Here is a 19,401-nt window from a genome sequence, read left to right on the forward strand (position 1 = left end):
GGGGATCCATTAGGCCGTTGCTAGGTGACAGCCCGAATGAATCCGCACTCGACGCTGTCACATGCGTCATCACTTTGACACGAATGAATGCAGGAAGAGCGGCTAGAGAGGGCTGTGGGCTGAAGGACCTGTTGACAGAGAAAATGGGTCTGTCACCAGGAACTAACCATGCAGCCTCACGTGGCAGCTCAGCCTCTCTCTCCCTGTCAAAAAACTGGCTCCATCCAGATAGGCCTCAGGGCCTAACTTTGTTCTGGAAGGATTTGGGGGCTCTGGGGAAGACTTGGTGGTACAGTGGTTGCTTGGCTGCTAAGCAAAAAGTCAGCAGTTCAAATCTACCAGCTGCTCCTTGGAAACCCTATGGGGCAGTTCTACTCTGTCCTATAGGGTTGCTATGAATCGGAATCGACTCATTGGGTTTGTTTTTTTTATTTTTTTCTGCTTGAGGGGGAGGTCCAAGCCAGCCCCAAGGAGGCAGGCCAGGTCTACTGCAGAGCTGCTGCCATTACAGATAGCAGGTCTAGAGGAGCTACCAGGGCTAAAGTTTCCCTTGAACGACTCATTGTCTCCATAAGGTCCTGCAAGCGGGTAGCCCATCTGCATCCTCTGAGAGCTGCGGAGGCGTCTTGGAGAAACCACTGGCTGGGCAGGCCTCAGTCTACACCCAATAGGCTTGTCCAGAGCTTGACCACAGCCCTGGGACTGTGGGACCAGGGTATGGTAGATGACGGACCAGACTACCATTCCCTGACATAAGCAAGCAGCTTCACAAAAGACGGACAGGTTGAAAACAGAGGGAATCTCTCATTCCTGACTGAACACCAAGGCCAGTTATCCAAACTCATGCTCTGTCACAACCTACACCCAACAATTCAGAAAAAGGAGTGTATTAAAGATGAGCAATCCAGACTCAAACTGCTATGCGTACACCAATATTCACTGCAGCATTATTGACAATATTGACAAAAGGCAGTAACAACCCAAACATCCATCAATGGATGAATAGATACACAAAATGTGGACTATACACTGTTGTGGCTGTTGAGTTGACCCTGGCTCATGGTGACCCCACATACAACAGAACAAAATGCCTGGTCCAGTTCCATCTTCATGATTGCTGGTATACTTGAGTCCATTGTTGTGGACACTGTGTATTTTGAGTGCTTTCCAACCTACGGGGCTCATCTTCTAGCACTGTATCAGACAATGTTCTGTTGTGATCCCTAAGATTTTCATTGCCTAATTTTCAAAAGTAGATCACCAGGCCTTTCTCCCTAGTCTGTCTGAGTCTGAAAGCTCTGCTTAAACCTGTCCACCATGGGTGACTCTGCTGATATTCGAAATACCAGTGGTGTAGATTCCACATCATATTAACACACAAGCTACAATACAACAAACTGACAGACGGGTGGTGAGGTATATACATACAATGGAATACTATACAGCCATAAAAAGGTATAAAGTTCTGATACATGCTACAACATGGACCTTGAAAACATTAGGCTAAGTGAAATAAGCCAGACACAAAAGGGCAAATATTGTATGATCCCATTTAGATGAGAAATCTAGAATAGGCAAGTTCATAGAGACAGAAAGTACAACAGAGGTTACCAGGGGCTTGGAGGAGGAGAAATGGGGGATTATTGTTTCATGGCCACAGAGTTTCCGTTTGGAGTGATGTGAAAGATCTGGAAATGGATAGTAGTGATGGGTACACAACATTGTGAATGTTCTTAATGCCACTGAATTGTACCTGCAAAAATGGTTAAAATGATGAATTTTATGTTGCATAAAATAAAAAAAAAATTATTTTATTTTACTACTATTTAAAAAATGGGCATTCTAGAAAGAGTCTGTGACTTGACATCTCCACCGGCAAAATTCTTGTTGAGGTTGTCGGTTGTCACAGAGTCAATTCTGACTCATGGCAACCCCACGTGTACAGAATAGGCATTTGTAAAATACAACACTGCCCAGAACTATAACAAAAAAAGAAGGGAGGGAGAAGCAACAGGAAGAAAAAAGAGAGGAACGTAACAATAAGTTCTTTGGAATATGAAAACCCTGCTGCGCATCCACCTAGATAATGTATTTTGCATTTCCCGAGGTGAAGACTTCATACTAGAACATGCATACTCTGGAGCGCAGACCGCAGCAATGGAACACAGCGAAATCTGTGACTCTAGCTGGCCCAGATGGTAATTAAATCCACTACGCATTTCATCATGCTGTCATCAGTCAAGATACAGACGCTAAAGAAACACGCGTAATGCACAGAAGGGCAAAATGCAAAGGCTGGTGCCTCTGCCCCTCGTCCACCTCTCTCCTCTACACCCTCTTAGCTCCAGCCTCCTGAGACTCCCACATCACCATGTACTTTTGCCCTCCTATGCCTCTGCACAATTTGTGGGTGACAAAAATGGTTTGTGCTCAACTGGTAACCAAAAGGTTGGCAGTTTGAGCCCACCCAGTGGCACCATGCAAGAAAAGGCCTGGAGATCTATTTCTGCAAAGATTACAACCTCAGAAACCCTTTGGAACAGTTCTACTCTGTAACATACAAGGTTGCCATGAGTCAGAATCGACTCGATGGCACAAGACAACAACAACAAATGCCTTTGCACGTGCTTGTTCCCTCTGCCTGCCTGCCTGCCCATCTCTTCTCCTTATCTGCCTGGCAATCTCCCATCCAGTCTTTACGACTTAACTCCCATCATCCATGAAGCTTTCTCTGCTGAGGCAGACTTAGATACTGTCTTCAGATGGTCTACCAATTGGGGGAAAGATCTACCATTATCCCTATGAACATAAGCACATCAATACCTGAAAGTGGAGAGAAAATAAGTGGGGTGCTATAGGAAGGGCAGCCTTTTTCTTGCCTTCATTGGCCTTATCCCTGTTTCAAAAATGCCTGCCCAGGTCATGAGTGTGGATGGTTGAGCACAGCCTGTCTCCACTGTCTGGCAATGCACTGTAGACCTTAGGTCCTTTCCGAAGATGGAAGACTGGCCTAGGGGGCTGGGGAGCATGTTGGGATTTGCAGGTAGCCATGTCCACCCCTCCTGCTCTCTGCTCTATGGGTGTTCTTACAGCTTTTCTTAAGTCTTTCCCTCTTCTGTACCCAGCGCCGTCCAGCTGTGCCAACGTAATGGTTGGTGAGACCCTCTCACTCACCCTCATACTTGTCCCATGTTCTGGATAGTCAATAATCACCTGGTGACTGAGCTTCTATCACTCCCTTGTACCAAGCAGGCGGCCAAGGGTGATGTTCTTTGGGTCTTTCTCACCTATTCTTTGTCTCTTTCTCACCTGCATACTCAGCCAGGCTTAGCAGCCACCCTAAGTACTGAGATGGTCTCACACAACTCTGAAACATCTCCCAGGTGCTGCTGAGGCTACATCCAGTTCCGTAACTACTTCCTGCCCTCTGCCCGCTTCCCACCTCTAGGCACCTGGCCACCATCCATCCTTCAGGTGACTGAGGACCAGGTCAGAAGACACCAGCTGAGCAAGAGAGACTGGGGAGGTGTACAAGTTGGGTGGAAGGAAGACTGGTTGGTGAGGAGAAACCCCCATCTTCATCTCAATTGCCATTCCACCCCTCAAAGCCAATCTAAGTCCTGGCTTCCCCACCAGCCACCCAAGGGGAAGGCCAGCTTCCCCTTGCTCTAAATGTTTATTGAGCCAGGTGTCGGGGACATATCTGTGGGCCCCAAGAAGGATTCCACAACCTTTATGGGTTCCCTATTGTGAGAAGAAAACAGATTCTGGGAAGAGGACGACACTCTTGGTTAAAACCAACCGCGATTAGCTCAGGCGCCAGCCCCATCCGTGCAGAATGGCGGTGAACGTTCCAGGCCCAGCCTAGCTGTCTCAGGGCCAGGTGTCTGCGCTTTGTAAGAGAGGCCTATGTCCTGAGAAACAGAGGTTTTTCAGGCACATGAAGAGCCACAGTGGGCGCCTGACAGCTCTGTACATCAACCCACATGGCAGCGAGGGTAGCTATTACACACCTCCTGCTGGGCTGCCAATGGAAAAATCTTCTTCTCAGGCCACCTGCTACACCTAACCCCTCCGAGCTATTTGAATAGAGACACAGGTGTGTTCAGAAGTCATCACCATAAAAATTGCTCAATCCCATATAAGTCATTACCTGAATAAAGGACCACAAAGTCCCTTTAGCCTGATAGTGATAATAGAGAGTAAGCTAACAACCACAGTTAGATCTGTGAGATACAGGACTCTTTGTGGAGGGTAACTTGTGTTCCAGCAGAAGGTTATGGAATCTTGTTTTGCATTCTGAGTTCCAGCTCCCCTGTTTACCAGCTAAGTGGCCTTTCTGAGGCTGACTTTTTTCATGTTTAAATTGAGGAAAATAACACCCCTGCCTGGCAGGGTTGTTGTGTGATCCAAAAGATAATGTACATGAAAGCTTTTTGCAAATGGCAAAGTATTACGTGGTAATGAGTTATTATAATTCCATCTTCTAGCAGGGCACCGTGGCATCCTTTCATCTGTCCCACCTCCTGAGTGTCCTCTCCTCTGCATACTTCAAAGCATTCTGTGTGGAGCGTGTTGAGCAAGTGTGCACACACACACAACGTACCGGTGTGTCCTTGCACGTCAATTTTCAACGCTGGGGTGAGGTAAGACCAATCAAATCCCAAGTCCCCAAAGCCAAACAAAAAGCACCCATTAAACGCCCTCACAGTTAACAGAGAGGTGAAACCAAGAGTCTGAGATTCAGGTTTTCCCTTCAGTATGGCAGAAATTAGAAACGATTTCTGGTAATTCTTGGCAATTAGTCACGTAGGAGGAAAAAAGCAGATGATGCCTGCAACTAACTTTACAAATAAGAACTAGGAAGAAGACAACAAATTGGCAGGAGGCTAGAGAGCTGGGAAGGGACCATGGAGATCACATTGTCCTAACTTCACAGATGAGGAAATCACGCCTCAGAGAAGAAAAGTAACTTGTCTAAGAGGATGCAGTGGCTGAGTGGGGTCAGAAGCCAAGGTCTTCTTTCCCCAACACCATACGGTTCGAGGGATAACCAGCTGTTCATTTTCAATTTCATTTGTTTCCCATGTTTCTGAACTAATCAAATAAGTCCAAAAAAAACTTACCCAAAAAACTTCTCTCGGCTGCAGATGCTGGGTCCAATAAGGGCCCCAAAGACAAGTATCCACCTCATGTCCCAGGAGTATCAATCACACACTGGCTGAGTCAAGCAGTATTTATAAGGAGTCTGAAGCAGACTCATGTCCTCAAAAATGCTAATGTCTTTGCCAAGCACCTTTACGGCTCTGACTGTAGGCAGGCTGGCCCCTGCCATTCCTTTTGCATGATAAAGGTCAAGCCACATCATTTACAATTCAGGAACCTGCTCCACAGGCTGGAAAAGTCTGTGCCAAGGGTACCATGTTGCTCATCCCTTGGCATTTAAATAGTGTTTTTTTTTCAGTAAATAGGAAAGTCCCACAGTGCTGGATTGGAGTTCATACTGATAGGAGAAGTCAGACTGTCAACCTGGGATGGAGTTATTCTAGAGTAATATAAAAGTGAAGAGTATCAAAGCAACCCAGTTTCCAAGGCCACACCAGAGCAAGTCATAACGAGGTCCCTGGGTGGCACAAACCATTTGCCCTAGACTACTAACTAAAAGGTTGGCTGCTTTGTGGAAGAAAGGCCTGGCAATCTGCTTCCGTAAAGATCACAGTCAAGAACACCCTATGGAGTTCAGTTCTACTCTGTAACAGATGGGGTCGCCATGAGTCAGAACCAACTCAACGGCAATGGGTTCGGTTTTTTCGGGTTTGGGTCCTAATGAAGAAAGTGGTGGACTCTGTTACAAATCTGGAGCCTGATTTTTATGACTCCACTAAGAAAGCAGAAATGTATGAGGTAACTGGTATAGGAAGAATATGTTACTCTGAATAAATTACCGGTTTCCTTTGGGGTCTCAGCTAAAAATAAGGCTTAATGATATTATTATTAATAAGACATTTTTACATTGGCTAGACTTTGAGTCTAGTGGTCTTTCCATCAAGTCCAATAGAATAAACAGAAAACAGTCATGATCTCCAGAACTTCCTCAAGAGCTCTGGGACCTTTGGGTCTGTCCTGGGAGCCTCAGTATTCACAAGTCTCCCCTATCCCACCATCCCCACAGTCTATATTCATGCCCAAGGGGAGTGGACACCATCAACGGTCATAGTTGGGAGCTGTGGAGCTGGGGCCTCTAGCTCTGCTCCCTCCCTCAGGGCTCTTTTGTCCTTCCAACACTGAAATTGTACCCCTACATCCACCCTGTCCCCACAAAGGTTGGGCTCTACTTTACCGAGAGATTTCAGCTTTGAAGCCAGTAACAAGAGAAAACTGAGACCTGGCTCTGCAAGAGATGTGAAGATAAAGAATCAAGTACCCAGAATTCTAGGCAAGCTGAAATTCATTTCCCACTCTTCTCTCCCAGGGAAAACCATCAACATGAAGAAAATCTAAATCCTGAATGGAAGTGAATGTCTACAGAGAAATCCTGTGAGATGAGACTCAGACTCGACAGGGCAACCGGGGCAAGGAGTGTTGTTTTCTTTGGTCCCCGCCAGTTTTTATAATGCAAGAAATGGAAAAGCAAAAGGCAACAATAGGGGCTAGAGGGCCCAGCCCCTAGAACAATGCCTGGCACAGTGCAGCTGCTTAATCAGCATTTATGGGGTAAATGTACTCTAAAGTCCCTTTACAGCTCCAAACCAAAACCAAAGCAGTTGCCCATCGAGTTGATTCTGACTCATGGTGACCCTAGATGTTACAGAGTAAAACTGTGCTCTGTAGGGTTTTAGGGCAGACTTCCAAGGTGCCTCTGGATGGGTTTGAATTGCCAGCCTTTCGTTTAGTAGTCAAGCACTTAACCATTTACAAAAAAGCTCTAAAGACTGCTCTGTTAGGATGAACGGGTAACGTAGAGTGGCTCGGTGAGTTTTAGGGCAGCATAAATGGAAGAAATGATGCTCCCTGATCAGGATTAGAAATAGGAATGATCACAGTCCAACTCTGATTCAAACCAAAGACATTTTAATGGTGTTCACTTCCCGGAACCCTAATATGGGTGGTCTCGCACGTGCTCCATGATCATCTTTAGGCCCAGCCAGGTCTCTTCTGCTGTGGGCAAGATTTGATTGGCTGGCAGAAGGAAGCCATAGTGGCCCGTGTCTCTCAGTTCAAAGGCAAATGAGTATTTGATGCCATAGTCATAGGACCAGTCAATGCTTCCGCCACTGGCTTGGTCTGAAGAGCAAAAGAAAATAAAGTCTGGTTATGCTTTGCTGAAGATCATTTCAAAGAGGCTGCAGCAGTGTATCGACAGGGAACTGCCAGAAATTCAAGCCAGATTTAGAAGAGGACATGGAACTAGGGATATCATTGCTGCTGTTAGATGGAGCCTGGCTGAAAGCAGAGAACACCAGAAAGATGTTTACCTGTGTTTTATTGACTATGCTAAGACATTTGACTGTGTGGATCATAACAAATTATGGATAACATTGCGAAGAATGGGAATTCCAGACCACTTAATTGTGCTCATGAGCAATCTGTATGTGGATCAAGAGGCAGTCATTCAAAGAGAACAAGGGGATACTGCACAGTTTAAAGTCAGGAAAGGTGTGCATCAGGGTTGTATCCTTTCACCAGACCTATTCAATCTGTATGCTGAGCAAATAGTCCGAGAAGCTGGGCTATACGAAGAAGAATGGGGCATCAGGATTGGAGGAAGACTCATTAACAACCTGCATTGTGCAGATAATACAATCTTGCTCGCTGACAGTGAAAGGGACTTGAAGCACTTACTGATGAAGATCAAAGACCACAGCCTTCAGTATAGATTACACCCCAACATAAGGAAAACAAAAATCCTCACAACTGGACCAATGAGCAACATCATGATAAATGGAGAAAAGACTGAAGTTGTCAAGGATTTCATTTTACTTGGATCCACAATCAACACCCTTAGAAGCAGTAGTCAAGAAATCAAAAGACACATTGCATTGGGCAAATCTGCTGCAAAAGAACTCTTTGAAGTGTTGAAAAGCAAAGATGTCACCTTGAGGACTAAGGTGCGCCTGACCCAAGCCATGGTGTTTTCAATCACCTCATATGCATGTGAAAGCTGGACGATGAATAAAGAAGACTGAAGAATTGATGCCTTTGAATTGTGGTGTTGGTGGAGAATACTGAAGAACCAAGGACTGCCAAAAGAACGAACAAATCTGTCTTGGAAGAAGTACAACCAGAACACTCTTTAGAAGCAAGGACGGCGAGACTACATCTCACATACTTTGGACATGTTATCAGGAGGGATCAGTCCCTGGAGAAGAACATCATGCTTGGCAAAGTAGAGGGTCAGTGAAAAAGAGGAAGACTCTCCACGAGATGGATTGACAAAATGGCTGCAACAATGGGCTCAAGCATTGCAACAATTGTGAGGATGGCACAGGACCGGGCAGTTGTTTCATTCTGTTGTGCATAGGGTACCTATGAGTTGGAGCCAATTCAATACTACCTAACAACAAAAACAACATGCTATGCCCACTGGCCCCTCACAACCACATAAACTCTATATTCAGTTCCACTACCATCAGAGATAAGTTAGGCCCCTATGGTTGTGGACTACAAGAGCAAGGACAGTTTATTAGAGAGTTGTGCTTATGAGAAAATACAAGAATAATTTGAAAAACAAAAAGCATTATTCCAATGGACACTCTACCTAGCCTTCCTTTGGTGTTCTTGGGAGGCCCTGACTTCACCCACCCATCTGGAACCCTGATTCCTCTCCTAATTGGCATCTTCTGCACCTTAGGAAGGCCACACCACTTCCTGAAGTCCTTCTCTAGACCCGTGCTAGGCTTACCCATTGTCTTCTCTCGGAGGAGGAACTACAAATGGATTAAGAGATTTGGCCCCTGCCTTCAGGGAACTTTCAGTACAAGGGTGGGGTGGGCTCTGCACCGATATGAAATAACAAGCCCAGCGCTATCGAGTGATGAGTTGAACCTATACAGTAATGTGCACCTGAGATATGTGTCACCGCTGACATGACAGATAATGAGGGAAGATGGCATTAGCCTACAAAGGCTTGGAGCAATGACTTGGAAGAGCTGAGCAATGGACTGGCCTGGGGGCCTCTCCCGCAGAGGGCAGATGGAGGGCATGGCTGGGGCAGATGGAGGAAGCCAGCTAGTCCCTGAAGAACGTGGCCGGATGAAGGGGCAGACCAGAGAGGTTGTACTGGGAAAAGTAGGGCTAGCGGTTAATTGTGAATTAACCCTGTGAAGGCCAGTGACAATGTCTTTATCTTCACCCACAGCAGCTATGGTAAAAAAAAAATAAAAATAAAACACCTGATAAATAACAAACACTAAATGGTTGCTGACTTGAACTGAACCTGCCCTGGGTACCAAAATTATCTACACCTTTTTTTTTTGGTGCGGCTACACGACACAGCTGATCCCATTGACAGGTCTATACCCGTAACCCACTGTCATCAAGTCTATTCCAACTCACAGCCACCCTATAAGACAGAGTAGAACTGCCCCATAGCGTTTCCAAGGAGTGGCTGGTGAATGCAAACTGCCGGTCTTTTGGTTACCAGCCGAACTCTTAACCACTGCACCACCAGGGCTCTGACAGTTCTACAGTGGACACAATACTGGCTTCAGATTGAATCCTGACTCTGCAAATCATTAGCTAGGTGGCCTGAGGCAAATCAGTTCATCTCTCTGAGTTTCCTGTTGCTTCGTCTGTCAAATAAGGGTAACAATATTATTTATTTCACAGGGCAGTGAGGATTAAATGGGAAATGGTTATGATTACAACACTTGTTGAACGCTTACTAAATGTGCTAGGCTTTATGCTAGATACTTGCTCTGCACTGGCTTATTTAACTCCCAGCTCAGTCTTTTTTTTTTTTTTTCAGTCAGGAGAAAAGTACTAGTATTATTGCCATTTTACAGATGAGGAAACTGAGATTCAGAGAGATGAAGTGAAAGAGCTATGATAATGTACAGAGTAAGTATTCAACACATGTCAGTTATAACTATCATTATCTGTACATGACTAGGATCCTACCAGAAAGGCTGGGCCACAGTAAGGATCAGCTGTGTCTGGTGGAAAGCCGTTCACCAGAAAACCAAGAATCAATATTCATATCATGCTGTAGAGTTAGTGAACTCTTTTATTCTACATTCTATCTTTGGAGACTCTCAACAACCCATTTCACAGATGAAGAAACCGAAGAAAGTTGAGCGACCTGCCCAAGGTTACTTGGTCCCAAACTGGCAGAGCTATAACTCAGACCCAGGCTTCTGTTCCTGAGGTCTGGGTTTTTCCCCCCACCTCTCCCTGCAAAAAGAACACAAGAAACTTCTCCTGGACCAAACACTGACTGTGCAGGTCCACAAAGCCCCTCCAGACTGGAAGCTGCATGGGAAGTGTCTCAGCCACCACAGAAGCACAGCCATCTTGGGTGGAGTGAGGAGGCAGGTGTTCAGCCCTGGGCTGCATACCAACCTGGGGCAGGAGGCAAAGAGGACTTAATTGGGACTGAGGCAGTGTTTGTCCAGGCTGGGATGAGGCCAGGATAACAGACCAGCCATACGTAGGGCTGCAGCCAGAACCTGCTTGGCCATTTATGGTCACGTTCCAAAGGCTCACACAGCAAACTCTTCTGCTAGTCTGAGATTTGCCTGTTAGAAATAGCTCAGTTCTCTCTCTCATCCGACCTTAGCAAGGAAGACGTACTGAACCTCAGCCTTTCCAAGTCCATCTTGTCTGTAAATACCTCCAGAACCAAAACCAGTTCCTGTGGCATCGACTCACAAATCATAGGGCTGTTCTCACAGGGCTTTCAATGGCTGATTTTTTGGAAGTAGATCACCAAACGTTCTTCTGAAGTAACCCTGGTTGGTCTTGAACTCTCAATCTTCTGGTTAGAGGCTGAGCGCATTAACCACACTACCCATGAACATCACCTCCAGATAAGGAGTGTGAAAAACTAGATTCCTTGGACTAAAATGAATGAGACCCTATGTGAGGGTCTTAGTGGTGTATGGTGCCATCCTGCTAACGTTCTGGACTTCATCCCCGACTCTGAGGCTGTCAACCAGAGAAGGACACAGACCTTTCAGCCCAAAGTTGTCATCACGGTCGCCAGCTTGGACAAAGTCTCCCCCTTCTTCCCCACCTCCACGTTCAGAGGTCTCCCCTTCCTGGTTTCTCCCAATGAAGCGAGAACAATCCTACATGGACCATGGTGAAAAAGATCTGGGCTACGCTAAGCAGCTGAGTCTTCCCAGAGAATGTACCAATGCCTAAAAAATGTGTGACAAGAGCTCCGAAGTTGTACATTCCACATGATTTGGTAACCTTGCCTTGGAAATACACTCCCAAGAGAGAATCTAAAAGGTAAAGGAATTTGTACAAAGATGTTCACTACAGCCCTATCTTGCAAAAAGCTGAAACGAAAGGCTCAATAATTGGGATATAGCAAAATAATGGAATAAGAAATACCTCAACTGTAAATACATGCAATGATATAGGAAATAATGTTAACGGAAAAAAGCTGGCCACAAAATAGAACACAAATGTTGATTACAACTAGATAAATGTACTTGTGTTCGTTGACAAAAACCATAAATGAAATTAAAAGTGAGAAAATATAATGGTCATTGGGTTATTTTTCTATAAAGTCTCTTAAATGCATCACAATAGCCAAATAATAATAACAATAATCTGGGGGTACGGGGCATAAAGGAAACTTTGTAACCTATAATTTTACGAGATCAGTTGTGTTTGCATTTCCATTAGGTGACCCAGTCAGTGTTGTGATTATGGTATGTAAAATATTTCTCCTCTGCTCTCCAAGACTCCCATTTAGCAAAGCTAACAGGTGTGCATTCCCTCAGCTCACCACCCCCACCCCACCTACAGGTGTAGCAACAGCTGGGCCCACAGCATGTCTGAAGACTTACTCCTCTTGGTCAAGCCTGATCTATCCACCTCTGCCTACCTCTGCCCACCTCTATCCACTCTTGTCCATATCTGCTCACCTCTGCCCACCTCTGCCCAATTCTACCTTCCTCTGCCCACCTCTGTCCATCTCTGCCCACCTCTACCCACATCTGCTCACCTCTATCCACTCTATCCACTCCTGTCCATATCTGCTCACCTCTGCCCAATTCTACCTTCCTCTGCCCACCTCTGTCCATCTCTGCCCACTTCTGTCCATCTCTGCCCACCTCTACCCACATCTGCTCACCTCTACCCACTGCTATCCACCTCTGCCTGCTTCTACTCACCTCTACCCACCTCTGTCTACCTCTGCCCACTTCTGCCTGCCTCTATCCACCTCTATCCACGTCTTCCCATATCTACCTACCTCTACCCACCTCTGCCTACCTCTGCCCACCTCTACCCACCTCTTCCCACCTCCATCCAACTCTGCCCACATCTGTCCACCTCTACCCACCTCTGTCCGTCTCTGCCTACCTCTGCCCACCTCTACTCACCTCTTCCCACCTCTGTCCACCTGTCCATCTCTGCCTCTCTCTGCCCACCTCTAACCACCTCTTCTTACGTGTCCACCTCTACCCACCTCTGCCCACCTCTACCCACCTGTCTGCCTCTGTCCACCTCTGCCTACCTCTACCTACCTCTGCCCCTGCCCACCTCTGTCCACCTGTGTCCACCCCTGCCCAGCTCTGTCCATCTCTGCCCACCTCTGTCCATCTCTGCCCACCTCTACTTACCTCTGCCCACCTCTACCCACCTCTGTCTACCTCTGTCCACCTCTGCCCACCTCTACCTACTTCTGCCCCACCCACCTCTGTCTACCTATGTCTGCCTCTGCCCAACTCTGTCCATCTCTGCCTGCCTCCACCCGCCTCCGTCTGCCTACGTTCACCTCTGTCCGCCTCTGCCTACCTATGCCTACCTCTGCTTGTTCTGTCCCAGCCCATCCTCCTCAGCTCTGGAACTGTTACTTCACTGGTGATTCCCCCCTCTCCTGTAATTTTCACATCTTCTACTCGATTAGTTCTTTCCCACCATCAGTAAGTATATTTCATATCTCAAAAACCAAGTCTTCCATTTTTCTCTCATTCCTTCCCTTCTCATCTAGGCTCCCTGAAAGAGTAGTCTCCGTACCGTCCCCACTTCCTCCTCCCATGCATACTTCCAGCTGCCCTCACCACTCTTCAGAAACTGCTCTGGTTACCTGGTTATCATCACCAATAAGCTAGTGGTAAAAAATCCAGCAGAAAGTGTTCTGTCCTTGTCTTCTTTGGCCTTTCTGTGGCCTTTGTCATTGTTAACCATTGCCCCTCTTTTTAACAATTGCTTCTCCCCTGAAATCCAGGTTCTCTGCTTCTTTGCCTGGCCCTGCTGTGTCTCACTCCCTCGCTGTAACCTCTGTCTGCCTGGCACCTGGTCCCCTCCTCCATCCCCCATCCTTCTCACTCCAATATTCTCATGCTGTCCTATCCCAATCACTCTCCCTGTGTCAACTACTCCCAAATCTTTCTCCGCAGAATCCAGGGCCACGTTGCCCAGCGCCTGTGAACATCTCTGCCTGAATGCCCAAGTCCCTTGTTATGGATTGAATTGTGTCCCCTCAGAATATGTGCTGTAAATCTTAACTCCTGTACCTGTGGATGGAAACCCTGGTGGCATAGTGGTTAAGAGCTACGGCTACTAATCAAAAGTTCGGCAGTTCGAATCCACCAGGTGCTCCTTGAAAACCCTATGGGACAGTTTAGGGTCACCATAAGTCAGAATCGACTCAACGGCAATGGGTTTGGTTTTGGGTTTTTTTTATATCTGTGGATGTAATCCCATTTGGGAGTGGGTTTTCTTTGTTATGTTAATGAGGAGGTATTAGTGCAGGATGTGCCTTGAGTCAATTTCTTTTGAGATACAAAAAAAGCAGATTAGGCATAGAGAAGCAAGCAGAGATGAGGGAAGACAGATGCCAGGCCACATGAAGATCACCAAGGAGCCAAGGAATAGAAGCTGAAGAGACAAGGACCTTCCCCCAGAGTTGACAGAGAAAGCCTTCCCCCAGAGCCAGTGCCCTGAATTCAGACTTCTAGCCTCCTAAACTATGAGAAAATAAATTTCTTTTTGTTAAAGCCAGCCACTTGTGGTATTTCTGTTATAGTAGCACTAGGTAACTAAGACAGCCCTCAAGCTCAATCTGTCTAGAACTGAGCTCTTACCCTTCTCACCCTACCCCTCTGTCACTTCCCCGGAACCTTTCCCAGTTAATGGCACCACGCGATGTCCTTCAGTGAGAAACTCCACATGCAGTAAATGACCAACACCACAACACCTCCCCCATCCTCATGGCACTGCTCTGGTGGGGGCCCTCACTGTCTCCTGAGCTCCTCCAGGATCACCCCTCCTTCCAGCCCACCATCACTCCACTCTCCATACTGCTGTTCACTCACTCATGCCCTGCTAAAAACTTTCCAGTGGCTTCCAGAATCCTCTAGTTAAATGCTAAACTCCTTAACACAGCACACAAAAGCCTTCACTCCCACACTCCCCTCCTTATATTCATTCCAGCAGCCCCCAACACACTCATAGTTCCCAGAGCTGATCATGCAATTTCATACTTGTATGCCTTTGCATGTGCTGCTAACTGGCCAGAATGCTCCCTCCCTTTTCGCCTTCTCTAACTACCTGGTGGTCAACCTTCAGAACCCTGCCCTCCTCCCGTATGATGCTTTTCCTGATTGCCGCTGCCACTGTTAAAGCTTCACAACTTTCTAATAGTTTGGTACCATGTTTAGTCTACTATCGCACACATCACTGTAAATTTCATTGGTTTTCCTGTTTATCTCCCACATTGAACAGTGAGTTCTTTATGAGTCCAATACATCTCTAACATTGGGCATGTTTAGCATATGGTGGTGGTGGTGGTGGTGTTGTGTGCCCTCAAATCAATTTCCACTCATAGCAATCCCATGTAACAGACAAGAACTGCCCCACGGTAGATGCTTGATAAAAGTGTGATGAAACAGTGTAGGTTCCTACAAGAGGCATTTGTTTCCAGAGGATCCTCGGGCATGGGTTGTTGTTGTTGTTAGGTGCCATCGAGTCAATTCCAACTCATAACAACTCTATGTACAATAGAACAAAACGCTTCCTAGTCCTGTGCCACCCTCACAATTGTTGCTATGCTTGAGCCCATTGTTGCAGCCACTGTGTCAATTCATCTCGTTGAGAGTCTTCCTGTCTTTCACTGACCCTCTCCTTTACCAAGCATGATGTCCTTCTCCAGGGACTGGTCCCTCTTGGCAACACATCCAAAGCACATGAGATGAAGTCTCACCATCCTTGCTTCTAAGGGGCATTCTGGCTGTGCTTCTTCCGAGACAGATTTGTTCGTTCCTCTGATAGTCCATGGTATATTCAATTTTCTTTGCCAACACCATAATTCAGAAGCATCAAGTCTTCTTCGGTCTTCCTTATTCATTGTCCAGCTTTCACAGGTATATGAGGGGATTGAAAATACCATGGCTTGGGTCAGGCACATCTTAGTCCTCAAGGTGATATCTTTGCTTTTTAATACTTTAAAGAGGTCTTTTGCAGCAGATTTGTTCAAGGCAATGTGTCTTTTGATTTCTTGACTGCTGTTTCCAAGGGTGTTGATGGTGGATCCAAGTAAAATGAAATCCTTGACAACTTCAATCTTTTCTCTATCATGATGTTGCTTATTGATGCAGTCATGAGGATTTCTGTTTTCTTTATGTTGAGGTGTAATTCATACTGAAGGCTAAAGTCCTTGATCTTCATCAGTAAGTGCTTCAAGTTCTCTTCACTTTCAGCAAGCAAGATTATGTCATCTGCCGAGCACAGGCTGTTAATGAGTCTTCCTCCAATCCTGATGCCACGTTCTTCTTCATATAGTCCAGCTTCTCAGATTATTTGCTCAGCAAACAGACTGAATAAGTATGGTGAAAGGATACAACTCTGACACACACCTTTCCTGATTTTAAACCATGCAGTATCCCCTGTTCTGTTCAAACAACTGCCTCTTGGTCTATGTACAGGTTCCTCATGTGCACAATTAAGTGTTCTGGAAGTCCCATTCTTCACAATGTTATCCATAGTCTGTTATAATCCACACAGTTGGATGCCTCTGCATAGTCAATAAAACACAGGTAAGCATCTTTCTGGTATTCTCTGCTTTCAGCCAAGATCTATCTGACATCAGCAATGATATCCCTCATTCCACATCCTCGACTGAATCCGGCTTGAATTTCTAGCAGTTCTAGCAGTTGAGTTTCTAGCAGTTCCCCGTCAATGTACTGCTGTAACTGCTTTTGAATTATCTTCAGCAAAATTTGACTTACGTGTGACAAAAAAAGAAAATTACAGACCAATATCTCTCATGAATAAAGATGCAAAATTTCTCAATAAAATTCTAGCCAATAGAATTCAGCATCATATCAAAAAATAATACAACCTGACCAAAGGGATTCATACCAGGTGTGCAAGGATGGTTCACCATTAGAAAATCAATCAATGCAATCTACTGCATAAATAACTCAAAAGAAAAGAATCACATGATTATCTCAATCGACATAGAAAAGGCATTTGATAAAATCCAACACCCATTCCTGAGAAAATTTTTTTAAAAAGGCCAAACGCATTGCCGTTGAGTCATTTCTGACTCATAGTGACCCTACATCAGTCACATAGGCATAGATGGGAAATTCCTCAACATAATAAAGGGTATCTATACAAAACCAACAGCCAACATCATTCTAAACAGAGAGAGGCTGAAAACATTTCCCTGAGAACAGGAACAAAACAGGATGCCCTTTATCACCACTCTTACTTAACATTGTGCTAGAAGTCCTAACTAGAGCAATAAAGCAAGAAAAAGAAATAAAAGGCACCCAAATTGGTAAGGAGGAAATAAAACTATCCCTATTTGTCCCTATTTAGGGTCGTTATGAGTCGGAATTGACTTGACGGCAATGTGTTTGGTTTTTGATTGGTTTATTTGTGGGTAACATGATACTACACATACAGAACACAAAAGATTCCATAAGAAAACTACTGGAACTAATAGACTCAGCAAAGTAGCAGGATACAAGCTCAACATACAAAAATCAGTTGGATTCCTATACACCAATAATGAGAACTACAAAAAGGAACACAGGAAAGCAATACCATTTATAATAGCCAGTAAAAAAATAAAACACTTAGGAATAAATCTAACCAGCGGCATAAAAGACCTATAAAAAGGAAACTACAAAACACAACTGCAAGAAACCAAAAGAGACCTACATAAATGAAAAAACATACCATGCTTACGGGTAGGTAGACTCAACATTATGAAAATGTCAATTCTACCCAAAGTAACCTACAAATACGATGCATTCACGTAAGTCAAAGAAAAAAAAATTTTTAACATAAGCTCTTGATTTTCTTTCCTTTTTTTTATTGTGCTTTAGATGAGATGAAGATTTACAGAGCACATTAGTTTCTCATTAAACAATTAATACACATATTGTTTTCTGACATTGTTTGCCAACCCAAGACATGTCAACACTCTACCCTTCTTGACCTTGAGTTCCCCATTACTAGCTTTCCTGTTCCCTCTTGCCTTCTGATCCTTGCCCCTGGCTGGTGTGCCCATTTAGTCTCATTTTGCTTTATGGGCCTGTCTAATCTTTGGCTGAAGGGTGAACCTCAGGAGTGACTTCAGCACTGAGTTTAAAGGGTGTCTGGGGGCCATACTCTCAAGGTTTCTGTAGTCTCTGTCAGACCAGTAAGTCTGGTCTTTTTTTGTGAGTTAGAATTTTTTTCTACATTTCCCACCATCTCTGTCTTGAACCCTCTATAACGATCCCTGTCAGAGCAGTTGGTGGTGTTAGCCAGGCACCATCTAGTTATGCTGGACTCAGTCTGGTGGAGGCTGTGGTAGTTGTGGTCCACGAGTCCTTTGGACTAACCTTTCCCTTGTGTCTTTGGTTTTTTTCATTCTCCCTTAATCTAGTCAAGGTGGGACCAGTGGAGTATCTTAGATGGCCACTCGGAAGCTTTTAAGACCCCAGATGCTATTCACCAAAGTAGGATGTGGAACGTTTTCTTTATAAACTATGTGTCATGGATTGTGTGTCCCCCAAAAGTATGTGTATCAATTTGGCTAAGCCATGATTCCCAGTATTGTGTGATTATCCACCATTTTGTCATCTGATGTGATTTTCCTATGTGTTATATATCCTATCTCTATGACGTTAATGAGATGGGATTAGTGGCTATCACGTTAATGAGGCAGGACTCAAGCTACAAGACTGGATTGTGTCTTGAGCCAATCTCTCTTGAGATATAAAAGAGATAAGTGAGCAGAGAGACAGGGGGACCTCATACCACCAAGAAACAAGCATTAGAAGAATATCTCCGGGGGGAGATTGATGACAAGGACCTTCCATCTTCTTTTGATGCTTTCTGCATCGTTCAATATTTTGCCCATAGAATCCGTCAGTGTTGCAACTCAATGCTTGAATTTTTTCTTCAGTTCTTTCAGCTTGAGAAATGCCTAGCATGTTCTTCCTTTTTGGTCTTCTAACTTCAAGTCTTTGCAGATTTCATTGTAATACCTTACTTTGTCTTATCAAGCCACCCTTTGAAATTTCCTGTTCAGTTCTTTTACTTCATCTTTTCATCCTTTTTCATCTATTTGCTTTAGCTACTCTATGCTCAAGGGCAAGGGAACTCTGGGACATTCAGCTATGGGTCTTAAGCTTCTGGATTTGTCTATAAGGAATGGATTGTGCCTTTGGGAAGGAGTTCTGGTGGCGCACAAGTCAGGGGGGTAGAAGGGGGTACTTGCCCCATGCACAAGTCCAAGGAGGCACCTGACAAAGTGTGGAATCACATTCCGAGGCACCACAAATATGAAAGACACCTGACTGAGACAGCAGGACAAGAGGAAGTAAGGTGTTTCGGCTGATGTGTTGCTGCTATCAATGTCTGTTCATCTTGAAATGGGGGGCAGGGGTATCATGACTTAGAGATTGCTCCTGGGTGCTCAAATGGAGGGGGGTGCAATTTAGAGGTAGTCCCTGGGTGCTTGTTACCCTCACTATACCCCTGTGGTGGCGCAGTGGTTAAACGCTCAGCTGTTAACCGAAAGGTTGGTGGTTTGAACCCAACAGCTGCTCCTCAGGAGAAAGATATGGTAGTCTGCTTCCATAAAGATTACAGCCTTGGAAACCCTATGGGGGCCATTCTACTCTGTCCTATAGAGTCACCATGAATCGGAATTGACTTGACGGCAATGGTTTAGTTTTTTTGTGTATGTGCTTTTGGAAGAAATCCCTGGGTAGCAAATGG

General features: G+C 45.2%; 2 protein-coding genes across 3 annotated transcripts in view; both read right to left on the reverse strand.

Annotated features, from left to right (window-relative positions):
• The window catches only part of CPA4 (carboxypeptidase A4), a 30,783-nt gene extending 25,483 nt beyond the window's left edge, over positions 1-5,300 (reverse strand). Inside the window, exon 1 of the mRNA XM_049894031.1 lies at positions 5,127-5,300. Within this exon, the coding sequence (XP_049749988.1) occupies positions 5,127-5,194 (68 nt within the window). The 5' untranslated portion in view covers positions 5,195-5,300. The remainder of the gene's footprint in view (positions 1-5,126) is intronic.
• A 1,796-nt stretch (positions 5,301-7,096) lies between these two features.
• The window catches only part of CPA2 (carboxypeptidase A2), a 34,294-nt gene continuing 21,989 nt past the window's right edge, over positions 7,097-19,401 (reverse strand). For both annotated transcript variants that reach the window (XM_049894034.1, XM_049894032.1), the window contains one exon: positions 7,097-7,284. In XM_049894034.1, coding sequence (XP_049749991.1) covers positions 7,097-7,284 — 188 coding nt within the window. The remainder of the gene's footprint in view (positions 7,285-19,401) is intronic.

Source organism: Elephas maximus, chromosome 8 (genome assembly GCF_024166365.1).
Source record: "Elephas maximus indicus isolate mEleMax1 chromosome 8, mEleMax1 primary haplotype, whole genome shotgun sequence".
Taxonomy (NCBI): domain Eukaryota; kingdom Metazoa; phylum Chordata; class Mammalia; order Proboscidea; family Elephantidae; genus Elephas; species Elephas maximus.